Consider the following 18,426-nt stretch of genomic DNA (forward strand, 5'->3'; position numbering starts at 1 on the left):
AAAAAGCAGGAAAGAGGTAGGCTCTGGAGAACCTTATGAGAAGTCAGAGAGACCTATAAATAGTAGCTACTATAATTAAATTACTTGTGTTTTTAGTTTAGTGTTTTCTACAAGGAAACATCCAGGCAAACTGCTCGGAGACTGAACACGATGTTATCTTTATTTGAGTCATATGACTACCTAGTTCAGTCTGCTCATTTTCACAGCTGTTTGTGCACATTCAAACCCCGTCCATCACATTGATGGACTTGTCCCCTTTATTGTTCATAAACTCCAGGCTAGTTGAAAACTATTTTGGGTTTCTTACTCAAATCAGATTTCGACTCTGATTTTTCAAAGGTTAATAGGTTAGTACAGTGGCCTGTTATGTCAACACAGCCCTGGGGAAAAAAGTTAATCATCAAAGCTATTGAACAGGTCAAAGGGAAGAGATTGAGAATTCTACGACAAAGAAATCACAGAACGGGTTCTGCACATCTCTAGGGCATTTTTATCCAAATGGAAGTGAGGCAGAGAAGGATGTGATGATGGTGGTACTGGTGATGCCCAGCTATGGTCACTGAGAGAGGAAATGACCGAATGTGGGTCACAGGGGTACATGTCAACAGTCTGTGTTAACTCTGTGTTCTCCGAAGAGGCCAATGCAGTAGAAACGGAGGTGGAAATCCTGTCAACAACTCTTTTTCAATGTTAGGTGCTGTTCATGCAGTAGGCACTGGCTACCCGGGAAGATACAGCAAGCACTGGTTATTCTACCCTGGAGAACCCGAAGCAGGGAGCTTCACAAGGCAGAGAAGTGCACCTGGCGGTCTGTTGCTATGGCGATAGGGCAACGGGGCTACAGAAGCGAGAACGTGGCCGGGACTGATTTTCGTGATTCACCGTTGCCTTTGCCCTCTTTTGGGCTGCAGTAGTGATGTCCTTTGAAGCCCACAACAGCCACCCATTTCTCTGTGTGGATCTCGTCAAAGGGAAGAATACGGAGGCAGAAGGCAGTGATGAATGGCCAGCGTGTAGGTGGGTGGAGATGAGGGTTCTAGAGGCAAAAGGAAGAATAAGATTTGAGTGTTTGTCAGGCTCTCTATGTAGGAGGCAGATTTAGCATTGGCTCTTGGATCTGTTCCTTTTCCATTCAACCAGGCTTAATGAATCCAGATCATTCATGTCTAAAGTGATTGTTATATTTTCAAATATCTAAAAAAAGAAAGTAAGTAGAAAAAACTTAACCAGAAGAGTAGAAAATGATAAACTTAACAGATAACCAAAATGCAATGTATAATTTCTGTGACTTAAAGTATAGGAATGAAAGTATTTATATGAAAGTGTGAGGATGGAAAATCATCGTCAAGAGAACAGGAGATCTTAGCTCCTTCATTTTCTAGTACACCCTTGTTTCTCAGTGGAAATTGATTATAAAGATTTGAACTAAGACCATATTCAGCATATACTCAGGTGGACAGTAAGGTGCTAAACACGTTTAAGATGGTTTGGTACATGTCTGTCATTTCCAGGGCTTCTTGAGGTCCATGTAACTAGATCCACACGCCTGGTTCAAGTCTTCCTGCTGCTAAGGAACAGGCCACCAGCATCCTGTTGGTTCCGAAGAGTCACAGTGATGATGTGACAGTTTCTGTGAAGCCAGGGCCAGGGCCTCATGCTGACTTCACTGCTCCTCCGGGTCACATGGGGCTACAGAGGGGTCTGCCTCTTAGTGCTCTCTAGGTGTTGTGGAAGAATTCATGACAGTGTGGTTCTTACTGCCAGGGTGAGGAGAGAGAATATTAGTCTCTCTTCACGCTCTCATTGTAGTGTTTAGAACTTGTCTCCTATTGGACTTTTCTGAACTATTTCAGGAAAACATTTCCTTAGTTTTAAGATTCTGCATTTTTGCATAAACCAGTATTGTACCCAAATCTATCTGTCTGTCTGTCTGTCTGTCTGTCTATCTATCTATCTATCTATCTGAGACAAAGTTTCTCTATTTAACTCTGGCTGTCCCAGAACACACAACGTACTGATCTCAAACTCACAGAGACCCACCTGCCTCTGCCTCCTGAGTGCTGTGATTAAATGTGTGCAACACCACACCTGCCTCTGAAATGGCTTCCTTAAAAAATCACTTTCACTTGTCCAAAGCCTCCTCAAGGCCCATCATCTCCAGGGCATGTGAAGTTCTACTCGGACATGCAATATTTTGGCAATTTTTCTCATGAAAGCTGTCAATCTGCTCATCCGTTTTTTGGTCCATTTCAAAGTAATCATCTTTAAAAAGCACCAGAGGCTGCCCAAAAGGCACACATGAGTCCATTCATTGGCCTCAGACCCCATGCTCCTCTCTCTTCCCCTTGATTTCTCAAGCTGGTTTGTTTCACATTATTACAGTGGTACATCCTCTCCTCAGCTTCACGTGGACGCTTGTGTGTGCTGGTTGTCACATGAGTGACTGATTTTTCAACTTCTGTTTTTCTCAAAATTATAATTGCCCTCAAAGTCTGTGATTTTCCTATGCCTGATCCCCTGCCCTCTACTGACAGGAGAGGGTTTCACCTTCAGGTGAGTCTTTCTCTCTGCAAGTTCCCTAATGTTAGAGTAGGGGAATAAACAGAGGGAATCATTGATATGCAAATCCTTGGACTTTATTCTGTGGGTCTGCAGACAGCCGTAAGAATTGACTTTTATTTCAAGCACACGGTGTGCACTGAAGCCTACAATCCACAATTATGCCCCAAGAGACAAAGTTCCACCTATTTAATCACACTTTCTATTTCCAAACCTTTATCGGTTTTTGCAAGTTTCCCTTTGCATGCTGTCTCTGCAGATGATTTTGTCTAGTAGTTCTTAAACCTCTATTCACCTACCTGGAAGGCTTGTAGAAATCCCAGTACCCATACCAGTTAATTCAAATCTTTCTTGGAGTTAATTAATCTTTAATCATCATATAATTACATACAGTAGGTACACAGATATTAAGCACCTGGTTCAATGAGCACCGACAACTGCATGTTGTTGTTGTTTTCTGAGTAACCCATAACATAAGCAAGCCATAGGACGTTTATATCAACCTAGAACATTTTCTCTTGTCCCTTCTGCTTAACTTCTATCCTCTCCCAGAAGTTACCAGTGTGCTCATGTTTAACTTCCCTTGCCCCTCACCCTGCATCGTGACAGAATTGAGATAAAATTGCGCTATATATATGAGATGCTTTGCTTCTGGCTTCTTATGTTCAACATCATGTTTTTAACATCTGTCAATGTTTGGCATGAGCAGTCTTTAAAATGTGTAAATCTATAATATGTAGCGCATTTGAACACGTTTTCTCAACTTGGCCTGTCAATTGTAATAGCTGGCTGACTGAAAACAATTGTTGAGACCATGCCCACCTTCAAAGGTTTTGATTAATAGATTTTTGCAAGGATCAAGTTTTTGATATATTCCAATCATTTGATATTTTCTAAAGCTTCTTGACTAATTCTGATATTGACATTTTGCGAGGGCAAAGCATCTCTGGAATGGAAATGCCCCCTCGCCCTGTTCTTGTAGACTTTCGCTCTTCTTTCTCTCCAGTCTTGAAAGCTACCCCCTTCCCTTCCCATTTTGCCCCTGGCCTAGCGAAGGCCCTGCATTGTGAGTATGATCTGCATGCTACTGAGCTCTGCTGGTTTCAGGTGGTCTTAGAACATCCACATCTGACTGTGGCCATGAGAGTCAGAGGTGGGATAATAGAGCCCAGTGAGGTGTGAGTCAGGATTTGGGCACAAGCTTCTGATCCCAGGAGCTGAACTTCTCTTCCTACTGTTTCCTCCCCTTCATCCTTTAATGGCCCCTTCAGTCTTCCCACCTCCATTGGCCGACCTGATTGCCCTCTCTATAAAATAATGCTGACGTTTCTTCTACTCAGAGGAAAGAATAAACTAACTTCTTTCTTTTAAACATGAGAGCCATAAAGCAACCTGTTTACTTATTTCACTTTTCCCTACAAGTTGTAGCTTCCCATTTTATACTTCATGCAACTCCCCAGAGAAACTGGCTGCAGCTTATACCATGTGACTGATTGGTCTCAAGGTCATTGACAACTTCACCTGAATCGAATGTGTCAATTAATGTTTCTTCCCTTACTTCTTCCTCCCTTCATTCCTTTCTGCCTTCCTTCTCTCCTTCACTTTCTTTCCCTCCTCTTTCTCCTCCTCTTCCCCACCCCCCCCCCCCCCCGCCTTTTTCTTGACTTTTCATAGTTGAAGTGAATCCAGAGTATAGTACTCCCGAGGCAAGTTGCTCTTCTACTAAGTTAGATCTCCAGTATCCAACTTCATTTTTAGTCTGTTTGATTTCTTTTATATTTATCTTATTTTGGGTTTTGAGACAGGGTTTCTCTGTGTAACCTGGGCTGTGCCAGAACTCAGTTTGTACTTGAACTCACAAAGTTCCGCCTGCCTCTACCTCCCTAAAGCTGGGATTAAAGGCATATGCCACCACACCTGGTTGAGCTTCTTTTATTTAACAAAGTAATCTTTTTAAAAACAATACATTAGGCCATATTAAGTTGCTTCCAGTTTCTTTTTCTGTATTGTTTTTCAGATGGTCACTTTTTGGTCATAGGTCAGAGGAAGCAGATTGGTGTCAACAAGTACCATCTGAAGAGTTTGGTGCTAAAGACAAAGAAAGAACAAGATTCTAAGTTCTAGTTATTCGCTAATAACAAGTGATTGTTAATGTACGCTGTGGTAAAGACTCTCTGTGGGCAATGTCTACCCACTTAAGGTCTCAGTAAAAAAAAAAAATCTAAAGTTTGATTTCAACCAAAGCTCACCCTGGGGAACCAATGGGTTTATTGGATTTACTTACAGAGCATGGGTGACCACAAATCAGACACACTGGAAAGTTTGATCCAACACTTTTGATGACTTCCCCACAGCTGGGTAGATAGAACTCCTACATCCTTTAGACCTCTCCAGCCTACTTAGTCTTCCTTTTCCTAGTGACCTGGGGGCCATGTACAATCAGAGCAAAATCACGTATGGATGCTGAGAGGAGCAGCTGGATACTCTACAAGAGTCCAGAGACTGCCTGCTTCTCCTTCTGTGAGGGAGCACTAACCATCCAGCAAGCCCAGCTGCGGTGATATTTTTAAGAACAGCCCAGCCCATGGAGATGTAGGATGGTGCTGAACAGCCGATGCCATGCACGCTTGGGGTGTGATGTAATGCACAGGAGGAGACTACAGATGGCATTTTCAACCTTGCTGAATGGATGAGACCCGAGTTCATAAAATTATTTTTGGGTTTAAAATTATCAAATAGCTTAAACTAAATAGATGTTATGTTTTATGGCATAGAATTCAAGTAAGTTAAATATTTGGAAAAGAGAAAAGGATTTCTTGGAAAACTTACTGTACTTTATTAGAGTTTAAGGAAATGATACACCTCAAATCTGAAGGATAGGGTGGGAAGGAAGAACTGCCCAAACAGAGCTAGTGTTGGAAAGAGTAAAGGCTCATTTTCCTGAAGAACTTCATTTCTTGCTTCTTTATGCAGACCTACATATGTCTGCGGCATTTTTCTTTCTGTACTGGGGAAAAGGGGAAAAGGCCTAAGGACTTTTCTGCCTCTAAAAGGCAGCAACACAGATGGGTATGGTGGTGTCTGCCTTTAATCCCAGCAGAGGCAGGTGGATCTCTGTGAGCTCAAGGCCAGCTTGGTCTACAGAGTGAGTTCTAGGACAGTCAAAGATACACAGAGAAACCAACCAACCAACCAACCAACCAACCAACCAACAAACACAAAAAAACCCACAACAACACATCAAAGCTGATTAAATACGACCCAAGGGAGACAGGCTCCATACCAAGGGAGCAAATGAACTGGTCACTTAATTTTGGCTTTGGGACCATGAAGGGGTTGTAAAAGCTTCCGATTGTGGGCAGCTGCTGAGACCAGGCAATGTGTGGTCAAAGTGTCCCTGGGCGGAGGTCCTCAGAGGCTGGTGACATATTTCAGTCCTCCACATCCCTTTTCTATGCCCCCTTACTTTTTCTCTTCTTTCCCTGCTCCAGGGATGGAGAATCTAATAGAGTTCTCTTCCAGTGTTGTCTAAGCTGTTTGTAGAAACCCCTTTTCTACAATGAAGAACTATCTACACAGATGCGTCAGTTCAGAAACTTTTAAATATCAGCAAATGAAGCCGACAGAGAACTACAGGAAGTGATTCACAATGCGTAGCAACCACATCCTCACTTCCCCAGAAACAAATTCTTAACCTCCTCTTAGAGTCTGAGGTCTAAGATCCCTTTAGTCTGGAATTGTCCTCAGAGAGTGTGGTAGTTTAAATCAAATGGCCTCTATAAGTCTCAGGCATGGTTTTGTTGGAAGAAATATGTCACAGTGGGTGAACTTGAAGATTCAGAAGCCTCTAGCCATCTCTAGTGTATCTCCTGATGTGGGCCCTGAACTCTTAGCTGTCATCACCTTCCGCCTGCTTCCTGTGCTCTGCCACCATTGACTCTGACGCTCTGGGACCGTGAACCCCTGATAAACTCTTCCTTCTGTAGCTGCATTGGTCATAGTGTTTTATCTCAGCAAATACAGAGCAACTAATATAGAGAATGGTTTGTCCAACCATTGGCTTCCCTCCATGGATTCAAGAATGTTAAAATAGAGAATATTCTCCCCAAGTAACAGAACTGTTTTCCAATCTAAAATCAGGCCTTATCTTCTAATACCTCTACCCTCATCAAAGAAATATCACAGGAATCTGGAAGCCATCACAAAGGGTGAGCTTATTACCTGGGATGCTGTACTGTAGACTTTAAAAAAAAAAACAATTTAATTTTTAACCAGTACGTTTTCATTTAGCATCCACCATAAAGAATAAATGCCAGTCATTTTCTTTAGATCCTGACACATCAGCTCCTGAGAGAATTTCTTCTTCATCGAACCCAGCAAAGGCTACACAAACAAAGCAAGCCAGCAAATGGCCAGGCACAGCTGGATCACTGGGAATGTGTTTGAAGGTCCCATGAAAGTTGGGTAGTAACAACCAGAGGACAGAGAGGCAGAACTATCTGATCCACGTGATCAACGTGAAGGGTTTATGTGAGGGTAGACTCCAGCTCACCTTTGCCCTTGGTCTCTTGCCCTGATTTAGAGTGTACTTTACACTTTGTCTCTTGCCCTGATTTAGAGCGTACTCTCTTCTTAAAATGAAGCCCCCATGGTGCATGACTCCTGCGCTTACCGTTAGCCACTTTCTCTCACAAAACTCCGGATAAAAGCTGAGACTATTTCTCATGGATTAGTCTCTGTTCTCCCCATACCAAGCCCAGGTTGATAATTAATGACCCTTGAGAGAAGGTTACTTAACTTTGCCTTTTCTGAAGAGTTTTGGGAACAGAGGACACTACGGTGTCCTTGCTCTTTAATTAGAGAGGTTGGTGCCTATTGATCACCACAGAGATAAGCCTGTGACCTACTTCAAAGGAGCAATTGTGGCACATGACAGGTGAGACCTGGGCTTCTACGTGGCTGTGACTGTCAGTGCAGGAATCCTGGACCACTGGGGCTCACTTCAAGAACAGAGTGCACTGTAAATCAGGGCAAGAGACCAATTAGAAACAGGAGCTGGAGTCTACCCTCACACAAATCCTTCACATTGATCCTCCAACGTTAAGGTTTGCATCTAGTCTTAAAGAGTAACATGTTTTTTTTTTTTAAAAAGCATTTAAATCAATTTTTCTCTTTCAATTTGTATTGATTAATTCTTTCTCCCTGCAAATCATTGTGATAGTTTGAAAATTTTCAGTTATAGTGAGAAGTAATAGTTATAAACATTAAAAGTTTTTTTTTTTAAAAAAATCTCTGACACGTAGCTTTAAGTGATTGTCTTATTGATGGAACTAGTTTAGAGTATGGGATTGCAATGCATAATTTTTTGATAAAGCATTTACAATGGCCCAGATGTACCCAGAAACTGTATCATAAGAACGAGGGCTTGGTACATTGGTTTTACATGAGCCTGCGTGTTGGCCTGTTTGAATTATCAATATCCTTTGTTAAGTGATATCAAAACAGGAAACTTTAAAAACATTTTTAAAAATTATATACATATATTTTAAATTTATATTTTAAATTTAAATACATATAACAAAATTTTATCTCAACCCTCTGAAAAAAGTAGATAAACCAGCTCTGCTGTTGTCTTTACCCCCACACAGTTTCAGGACTGTGGGACTCAGACCTACCTATTCATTGATAACACCTTCCAGGTGCAGGCAACCCCCTCTTGACTGTCTACCTCTATGTGTGTGGACTCTAGGGGACCTGCCACAGCAGAACTAGACAGTATCTGTTGTTTCATGACTACTTGACTTCCATCTATGTTGTAATGTGTCAGTTCTTTGGGTCTTAAGGCCAAAATACATCCCATCGTATGTATACGCCATGTATTACTTATCCATCACCTGTGGGTAGGCATTTGGGTTGCTTCAACCCCCTGGCTGTTGTCAAGAGTGCTGCGGGGAACACAGATGTACAAATATCTCCTCGAATCCCTAGTCTCATGTTTGAAGGGTGTATACCCAGGAAGAGCACCAGGTCATAACTCTACTTTGAACTGGGGTTCTTCCATGCTGTAGACAAGAGGCAAGTGGAACCATGTTCTTTCTTCCAGAGTAACTGTTTTGAAGGCAACTGGAGCATTCAGGATTCTGGCAGGGGACAGGGACAAGATAAGGATGAACCAAATACCTAAGGCAGTGTGAGACTGATCTCCGTGAAGGTCGGAGTAGTTCAGCATTGCCTATCAACCCTGGACTTTGTACAAGAGAATGTGGGCTCTCTGGGATTCAGGAGGAAAGTCCATCTTTGATTCCTATTGATCACAAGAATCCAGGGTACACTACAAACTCATTGCTGTATGGTTCTAGACTTGGTGTCAGGTCCAGCTAATGACACTGTCCATGTCCCAACTCCTAAGAAGATAACAACTTTTTCCCTCTTACATGTCTTGCTGCCCTCTCTTGTTCCTTTGTAAATTTAGCTAACTAGCATGAGGATACCCTGACCCTTCAGACTGTATGCATAAGTACATTTTTCTGAAGAAAATGTCCATATATTTAATTCAAATCACCCAAAGATCAAACAGCGAAAACCATGACTTTGGGTTCCACCAGTTCGTCAAGTCTAACAGCAACTAGAGCTGGAAGGTTTGATTCAAAAGTGGGAACTAAAGGAAGAGAGTAGAGACGTCTCAAGAGTTAAGTAGACAGGTTCCTTCTGGGCTTAAGGAAGATAACAACTCCTCCACACCAACCATTTTGCGGGGGTATTAAAAATTATTCTTCTTTTTGCCAGTTTTCCAATGTGTACAGGAGAAAACCAAGATGTGTGTGTGTGTGTGTGTGTGTGTGTGTGTGTGTGTGAGAGAGAGAGAGAGAGAGAGAGAGAGAGAGAGAGAGAGAGACAGGGAGAGAGACAGAGAGACAGAGAGACACACAGAGAGAGACAGAGAGACAGACAGAGACAGAAACGGAGGGAGGGAAGGAGGGAGGAAGGGAGGGAGGGAGGGAGGGAGGGAGAGAGAGACAGAGACAGAAACGGAGGGAGGGAGGGAGGGACGGAGGGAGGGAGGGAGGGAGGGACAGAGACAGAGACAGAAACAGGGAGGGAGGGAGGGAGAGAGGGAGAGAGGGAGAGAGGGGGGGGGAGTCCTGTGTATTCTTTTCTTTCTTTCTGTTTTTTTTTTTGGGGGGGGGGGCAGGGTTTCTCTGTAGCTTTGGAGCCTGTCCTGGAACTAGCTCTCATAGACCAGGCTGGCCTCAAATTCACAGAGATCCACCTGCCTCTGCCTCCAGAGTGCTGAAATTAAAGGCATGTGTCACTACCACCTGGCTAAAAATGTATAGCCCAGGCTGGCCTCTAACTCATGATCCTCCTGTCTCTGTGTCCTTCAGCAAATCCTACTGGCGTTCACCACCACAACCTGTGATGTGTGTCTTCTTTCTGGTAACCAACAATGACCCTAGCTGCAGAGTTTCTGAGGCCTCTCGGGAGAAGTGAACAGTGACTGTGTCAGATACTCCCCTGCCTAATCCCCAGGCTGGTCTCCATAAAGAAGAGCCAGCTGCGAATTTGACATTGGAGCAGTACCAGAAATGCTCGGGGTGAGTGGGGGAATGAACCGGAGCTGAAAGAGCTGGTTGGAGAGGGAGCTAGCTTGTGCCCTAGGGAAACCATATGTCAGAAGTGAGCTCCCTGTACGCACAGGTAAACACGGGTCCGCAGTGGATACCACTCTGCCTGCCCTAACTACAGGCCAGAATCCTCATTTGTGGGGTCAGGGGTGGGGCATGAAGACAGTGGTCCCCAAAGTGTGTCTTCCTAAAATGCATTCTTCAACCAGCCTCCTAGAATGAAGTATCTTTCTGATCCCACAGGGGGGTAAAGATATAGAAACTAAGACTCGTCTTCATAAGATCGTGCCCTGCCTTTGGTGTTGGCTTTCACTTCCTCACACTCACCCACACTTGGCATAATTTGCAGTGCGCTGACACTCACAGCATCACTAGTACCTGGGAATAAAGAGCCCATTAATTCCAGGTGGCCAGCAGCCTACTCGAGTTTGGGAATCGCAACTGCAGCCCAGGACAGGCTGGCACATGGGATGCTCTCATGCCATTTTCCTGTGTCCTCTGAGTTTAACCAGCAGGATGTGGATGAGCAGACGCTACAGATCGTAGCAGTGCAGTGTGCAGGACTCTGAGCTTGTGTGGGGGGGGAGAAATTGCATCTCCTTACCCCTGCTCACCACCTGGACTGGTTTCTGTGAGCTGCTATAAATGTAACACATGTTTTGTAAACTTGGGTCATAATTGTGGTCAGCTTTTATGGAAGAGTTTCAATTTTGTAGTCAACCCCCATTCTCTTGAAATTAATCAGTCTCCATTAAATGCCGAGTTGAGCTGATGTTTTTCAAAACACGAAGGTGGTTGGTTGTGTCTACCTACAACTGGCCTTTCCCTGATATGGCTGTTGTTTAAAATGTCCTCATAACATCACCTGAGGGTTATTTGGCAAAGACAAAAGTTGTAATTTTGTTCCTTACTTTAAGCTATAAAAGAATCAAGTTCTCTCTCTCTCTCTCTCCTCTCTCTCTCTCTCTCTCTCTCTCTCTCTCTCTCTCTCTCTGCAATAGTCACCGCCTCCCTCATTCTTCTTCCCCTTCTTCCTCTTGCTCGTCCTCTCTTTCTCTTCCTCCCTCTTCCCCTTCCTATTCAGCCAAATTCCACTGAGGATGAAATATCCTGGAAGGTTCTTTGGGGTGCTACAGAAGCAATCTTTGCATATTTATGAATGAGGGGCTTCAGGGACCTCGTGATAGGCTCATTTTTCTCTCAGGTCTAGGTAACTTCCTGCTCTTTGCGCACAGAGCCGTACAGAGTATTTGACTAAGGGGAATCTTCCACAGTGCCTTAGCGGCCAGCATCCTTGCTCTTCCATAGGATTTGATTCCAGAATCGAGGTGCTGGCTCTATGAGGGCCTCTTTATTTAGGTTGAGTTTCCCTTCTGAGAAGAAGCCTTCCTTTTTTCACTGGCAGTGCACACCCGCTGGGTCCTAGTGCCTAGCAAGTCCCCTGCCAACTGTTCACTTTCCGTCAGGACACAGAATGGAACTAAAAATGCTTGCTGTTCTCCCTTGGACTAAATAAAGTCCGTGAGAGCGTAATTGAGACTAGGTAATGAGGGACGATACTGCTAATCCTTGCTTTTGTTAAGTGGGCCAGTCTTACACATTTGCACAGTAGGATGAAGAAATGGTTGATGGAGTTGACTCAATGTAAGATGACAGTGACATCAACAGCATGCCCCAAGTTAGCAAATGCTGAGTTGTGGCTTTACCCAGAGCCAGGTACCCTACTGAAACAGGTAGCCCAATTATTTATACTCAGCACTAAGTCACACAGTTTCTGTGTTTGAATTCCCAAGCACCTCTGCGGTGACATCTGTTTCATCATTGTTCCACGGCATTTAGGACTTCACTCGTGCCTACTGACTGCCAGAGAAGGTCATGGCCTGAAACCAGTCTATCTCAGTCTAGATCCTGGTTTACCATCAGTTAGCTGTGACCTTGACACATCACTGCCTTCTCTATGTGTCAGCTTGCACATCTGCAAAATTAGGACCATCCCAGACCATCCCAGACCATCCCAGACCACCACAGACCACCACAGACCACCACAGACCATCCCAGACTACCACAGACCACCACAAACCACCAAAGACCATCACAGACCACCACAGACCACCACAGACCACCACAGACCATCCCAGACCATCACACACCATCCCAGACCACCACAGACCACCACAGACCACCACAGACCACCACAGACCACCACAGACCATCACAGACCAGACCATCACAGACCATTGTTTGTTTGTGTTTGTGTGTATGGCCATGTGTGTTTTGATATGCTCAGAATCATTCAAATGTCCCCTAACAAAGCGGCCTGTCTTACTTAGGACTTCTTTTTGATGATAAAATGCCATGATCAAAAGCAACTTGGGGAAGAATAGGTTTGTTTGACTTATGTATCCTTGATCACAGTCCACTGAGGGAAGCCAATGTAGGAACTCAAACTGAGCAGGAACCTGGAGGCAAGAACTTACCCAAAAGCCAGGGAAGAGGGCTACTTATTAGCTTGCTCTCCATGGCTTTCTCAGCCTGTTTTCTTATATATCCCAGAACTGCCAGCCTGAGTGGTACCACCTACATGGGCTGGGCCCTCTCTTATGGTTCACTGATAAAGAAAATCTCCTATAGGCTTGCATACAACCCAGTCTTGCGGAGGCATTTTCTCAGTTGAGGTTCCCTCCTCTCAGATGACTCTACCACATCTGATTGACATAACAACTAGATAACACACGGGCATTCTGAGCTACACGGGTCCTGTGCCTCCTGAAGTCTGCTGAATCTTGGTGCCTTAGCATGTGTCATCTCATTTCCATTATTCCTTCATCCTCAGGGTGGTGGGTTGAATGATAATGGCTCCTAGAGACATATGTTTGAAAATTGACTCCTACTTGATTAGGAGATGTGAGCTTGCTGGAGGAGGTATGTCACTGGGTGAGGGCTCTGAGGTTCAACAGCCTCAAAAGGAGTCCTTCCAAGCTAGCATGAGAGTTCCCCAACCACTCACCCCTGCCTCCAACTTTCAGATCAAAATGTGAGCTCTTAGATATTTGCCACCATTCCTTTACTCTGACATCATGAACTCTAACCTTTTGAAATCATAAGCCCCAAATCAAACACATTTAGGATGTGCCTTGGTCATGGTGATTTGTCACAGCTATAGAAATCCCAACTAAGACATTCAGTTGGGAAAAAAATCCTCCTTCTTGCTAGGTTCATGTAAAATATCCCCACACCAGCAACCTTTCTGTAGTGGTCCCCTCTTTCTGTCTCTTTGCCATCTCAGTACCCTTTAACTATGATCTACCAAATGATTTACTGGTTAGCCATTTGACCTTACTGAGTGTTTATTATATTACTGGATATACACCAAATGTTGGTTAACACATTTGTTTGTATTCATCTTTTGGATCTAGAAAACTGCTTAATCAGTAAACAGTGGGTGCCCTACAAACATGTAAGTGGACATATTTTATAGTCAGAATATGTACATTCAAGTAATAAGCTCATAATAACTTAATCTTTTCATAGTCATAGTGCTATAATAAATTTTCTGTCAAACCTTTTATAGGAAAGACAGAAAAACAAGAAGAATGAAGATCAAATTGTACCTACCGTACCCAGACTTCAAGTGCTAAAGACACTTAGCTAAAGACTAAGGTGGGCATTATCCATGTGACTTTAGAGTTTAAGCTCTTAACTATGGCATTGCACTGCTGACCCCACCCCAAAACACACACTAACACTTCTGTGAGGAAATTAAAATAGGTGGGGAGAGCTGATATTTGACCTTGAGTCTACCTCCACAGACACTGCTGCAATTCATGACAGCTTTATTTTTGTAATTCTGTATTTGTGTGCATTTGTGGACGTGTGTGTGTGTGTGTGTGTGTGTGTGGTATAAGTGTGTATGTGTGCATTTGTTTGCATGTGCCTGTGCATGTGGAAGGCAGAGGTTAATCTTGGGTGTCATACTTCAGGCTCCATCAACCTTGTCTCTTTGAGACAGGGTCTCTCCTTGCCATGGAGCTGCAAAGCAGGCTAGGCTGACTGGCCAGCAAGTCCCAGAGGACCGTCTCCCACTATGCTTTCCCAGGGTGAGGATGTTAGAGCTATCCTCTCCAGTTGACTACTGTTTTTATTCATGTTTTCTCTTCTCCTTGATCAGCTAGCTTATTTTCATTGGACTCCCATGGCCCAACGGTCCTCTTCCATCTTCTTGCAAGATGAAAGGAACCATATAAATGAGCCACTGGATGGTCTAGTCAACGAATCCGATTTCCTAGACTATGTAGCTGTTTTGGAAAACTGCACCGATGAGCAGCAAATCTTATTCAAGACGCAGTACCTCCCTGCGATCTACAGCATCATCTTCCTTGTGGGCTTCCCAGGGAACACGGTTGCCATTTCCATCTATGTTTTCAAGATGCGACCCTGGAAGAGCAGTACCGTCATCATGCTGAACTTGGCCTTGACCGACCTGCTGTACATGATGAACCTTCCTTTCCTCATCCATTACTACGCGAGCGGTGAACACTGGATCTTTGGGGACTTCATGTGCAAGTTCATCCGTTTCAGCTTCCACTTTAACCTCTACAACAGCATCCTCTTCCTCACCTGCTTCAGCATCTTCCGCTACATTGTTATCATTCACCCAATGAGCTGTTTTTCTATTCAGAAAACGCGGTGGGCGGTGGTAGCTTGCGCAGGGGTGTGGGTCATCTCTTTGGTTGCCGTCATGCCTATCACTTTCCTGATCACATCAACCACCAGGACCAACAGGTCTGCCTGCCTTGACCTCACCAGTTCAGATGACCTCACTACTATCAAATGGTACAATCTCATTTTGACGGCCACCACTTTCTGCTTGCCCTTGGTGATAGTGACACTTTGCTACACAACAATTATCAGCACCCTGACTCATGGGCTTCAGACCCACAGCTGCTTTAAGCAGAAGGCCCGGAGATTGACCATCCTGCTGCTTCTAGTGTTCTATATATGCTTTTTACCCTTCCATATCCTGAGGGTCATTCGGATTGAATCTCGCCTGCTTTCCATCAGCTGCTCCATCGAGAGTCACATTCATGAAGCTTACATTGTTTCTAGACCATTAGCGGCCCTCAACACCTTTGGAAACCTGCTGCTGTACGCCATGGTCAGCAATAACTTCCAGCAGGCATTCTGCTCCATAGTGAGTTGCAGAGCCAGTGGGGACCTTGAACAAGAAAAGAAAGACAGTTGCTCAAACAACCCTTGAGTCATGTCAATTAGTGGAGGCTAGGGAGTTGTCTCAGCGGGTACAGGTACAACTCTTGACATGCAAGTGCCGGGATCTGAAATAGAATCCCCATAATCTACTTAAGCTGGCAGTGGTAGCAAGCACCTGAAATCCCAGGACTCCGGTGGTGAGATGGAAATGGGGCAGGAGAATTCCTGGAGGCTCAAGGGCCAGCTAATCAACTGCACACTGGGACTAACCTCAAAGAGACCTTGTTTCCAACAAGATAGAAGGCAGGGTTGATGGTTACACATGTGCACTGTGTCATGTATTTACCCACCCCCACACACACAAATGGGAACATATCAATCACACATACACACACACTCATCAAATATTGATCAGTCAATCAATAAATCAGTCAATCAGTGCCTCCTGATAATTAGTCTATATCTTCTAAGAGGTCTCCCCTCAGTGGAACGCCTAGTAACTCCAGTATATTCAGGTCAGTATGAGCCAAAGCCATGGCCAGGACTCTTAGGGGATCTTTGCAATTTTTTTTTAGTTATTTGGGTACAAAATGAGATACATGAGTGTCGATAAAGATTTTATGGGATTAGAAACTATGAAACTTGGAGAACCTCTGTTGCAACCACTTAGTGGTTCCACGTGGAAACTGGTATTTGTTCAACAGCCCTGTACTTCCCAGAGCTTTGGTGTGAGGGTGGAACACCAAACTCAGTGGAAGTCAAGGGTCTCCTTTCACACCCTGATGCCTGTCTTTTGTACTTTGGGGCTGGTGTGTACTGAAATCCTAGATTATACAAAGCATTGCTTGTGTCTTCCTCAATACTTCCCATCTTAGGTATTTATGACTTCCTTTCCTTTAAGTTTTCCTTGAGATTATTGCTCTGAGTGCTGCCTTTCAGTTCTAGTTAGGTTTTTAGATGGAAGGGAGACATGAGGACACAGTTGAAACAGGCCCTGGGACCCAGCTCAGGTGGTGAGCGCCTGCTGTGCATGCCTGAAGGCTTGAGCTTGGTTCCTAGAACCTACAGGTAAAAGCCAGGTGTTGTGGCATGCACTTGGAATCCCAGCTCCCTGGGGCATGCTGGCCAGGCAGCCTAGCCTCCTTGGTGAGTCCTGGTACAATGAGAGATCCGAACCCAAAAACTGCGGGACATTGCTCCTGGTGAGCCAGAACAAGGCTGTCCTTTGGCCTCTGTCTTCTCTATTGAGGTGACCTTAGCAGCTGCTGTCGAATTTAGAAATCACATTAAGTTTTATTGGGAATTGTCAACACATCCTGGGGAAAGAGCGGACAAGCAGATGAAACAGAAATTCTTTCAGATATCATGTAGGTACCATGTCAAATCTAAAGCGGCATTGGTTTCTAGGGAGACTTCTCCAGGAGACACTATCTTTGGCTACCTTGTTCTTTGAGAACAATAATTAAAAATAATGTCTGCAGAAACAGTGAAAGTTATTCTTGGATTATGTGTATTCTTAATTATCAGTAAATATAAATATTTGAGAAAATACCTGTGCTAGATATTTTAAATCCCAATGAATGTGTTGATATAATAATAAACTTAAAAAAAACATTCTCTGAAATGTTTTTCCCCATGAAGATGCTATTTATTCATTATTTTATTGATGACAAAGTTATTTTCTCCATGGTTAGAGAGCAGAAGCACCTAGCCACTGAACTTCTGTCAGCCCCTCTTGAATTCATTTAACCAGTTTCTCACTGTATGCTTCCCTAGGGCTGCAGAGATGACCCAGTGGTTATGAAAACTCCCTGCTCTGTCAGAGGAGCTAGAGTTGGTTCCCAGCACCAGCGTGGTGGCCCCTACCCCCTGTAAATCTCACTCTGGGGACTATGACATTCTCTTCTGGCTTCTCCAAGCTTTGCAGGAGAAAATGCACACAAGCCGCACACAAACAGCAAATGAATAGTTTCTTCTCCCTTTGTAACTACTTCTTTAATAAAGATAACGCATCACGTCCTGCAGGGAATTCCACACTCAGTGCCTGCTTTGAATTCCTTGCTTCTCTATTCCTTTCCGCTGTCATTTAGAAAACAGAGTTTGAAGCTAGGTTAGACACAGTCTCTCACTATCCCTTTCCGGCCCCCTCCCGTCCCTCTTCCCCCTCTCCCCCCTCTCTGTTTTCCATTTATGGGGATCCGTATCCAGTATCCATCACAGAAGATGTGCGGTCTGATTGCCAACTAGGCAGGGGCTCAGGATGTACCATGCTAATTCAAGCCTAAATCTTTGCCTTTATTGATTTATGTCTACTTTTATTGGTTGTTTGTTATTGTTTGATCCACTGGCTGATTTTTTGTAGCAAGCTTTGTTGTCAGCCACTAACTCACAAATAATGACAGGGAGACTTCTGATTAATTATGAAAGCTTGGCCTTAGCTTAGGCTTGTCCCACTAGCTCTTACAACTTAAATTATCCCATTTATATTAATCTATATTTTTCCTCGTGGTTTTTCACCTTTCTTTCATCCTGATTTCCTCCATGTCTCCTTGGCATCTGATGTGCACCTAGACTCACCTCTTACTTCCTTTCCCTCTATCCAGAAGTCCCGCCTATCCCTCCTGGCTTGCTATTGGCCAATTAGTTCTTTATTAAACCAATCACAGTAACATATCTTCACACAGTGGGATACACATATCCCACATCAGTTTTTAAAATGACTAACATTTTCCTTCTTCTATTAGACATGGTTTTTCTATAAGCAAAACCTCAGATCAAATATGTTTTATTCTGCTCTTCACCTAGTTCCTTCCCGACTACAGTTAGCTAGGATTTCTTTCTGGGAAAACATAAGGAAAAGATGCAAACAGACAGGGAAATTGTCTCCAAGGACTTGCTCACTGAGAGTAAGTGGTGAGAGAAAATTTGACATTTCCTTCTCCTTATGGGCCAAGTTCTTCCTATCCTGGGTTTAATAGCCAAGCTTATGACCCTGCCGAGGGAGACTACCATCTTTCTGCTGCATGTGCCCTGA

General features: G+C 43.9%; 1 protein-coding gene across 1 annotated transcript; it reads left to right on the top strand.

Annotated features, from left to right (window-relative positions):
• Positions 1-462: 462 nt before the first annotated feature.
• Positions 463-16,395, top strand: Oxgr1 (oxoglutarate receptor 1). Its single transcript, XM_038310498.1, has 4 exons — positions 463-1,017; positions 9,945-10,154; positions 13,756-13,844; positions 14,353-16,395. The coding sequence occupies exon 4, from the start codon at positions 14,377-14,379 to the stop codon at positions 15,439-15,441; it is 1,065 nt and encodes a 354-aa protein (XP_038166426.1). The 5' UTR covers positions 463-1,017; positions 9,945-10,154; positions 13,756-13,844; positions 14,353-14,376; the 3' UTR covers positions 15,442-16,395.
• Positions 16,396-18,426: the final 2,031 nt, after the last annotated feature.

The sequence above is a fragment of the Arvicola amphibius genome, chromosome 13 (genome assembly GCF_903992535.2).
Source record: "Arvicola amphibius chromosome 13, mArvAmp1.2, whole genome shotgun sequence".
In the NCBI taxonomy this organism is placed as follows: domain Eukaryota; kingdom Metazoa; phylum Chordata; class Mammalia; order Rodentia; family Cricetidae; genus Arvicola; species Arvicola amphibius.

Excerpts from the sequence above, each read along its gene's own strand:
- Oxgr1 (XM_038310498.1), top strand. The coding sequence starts at position 14,377 with ATGGCCCAACGGTCCTCTTCCATCTTCTTGCAAGATGAAAGGAACCAT.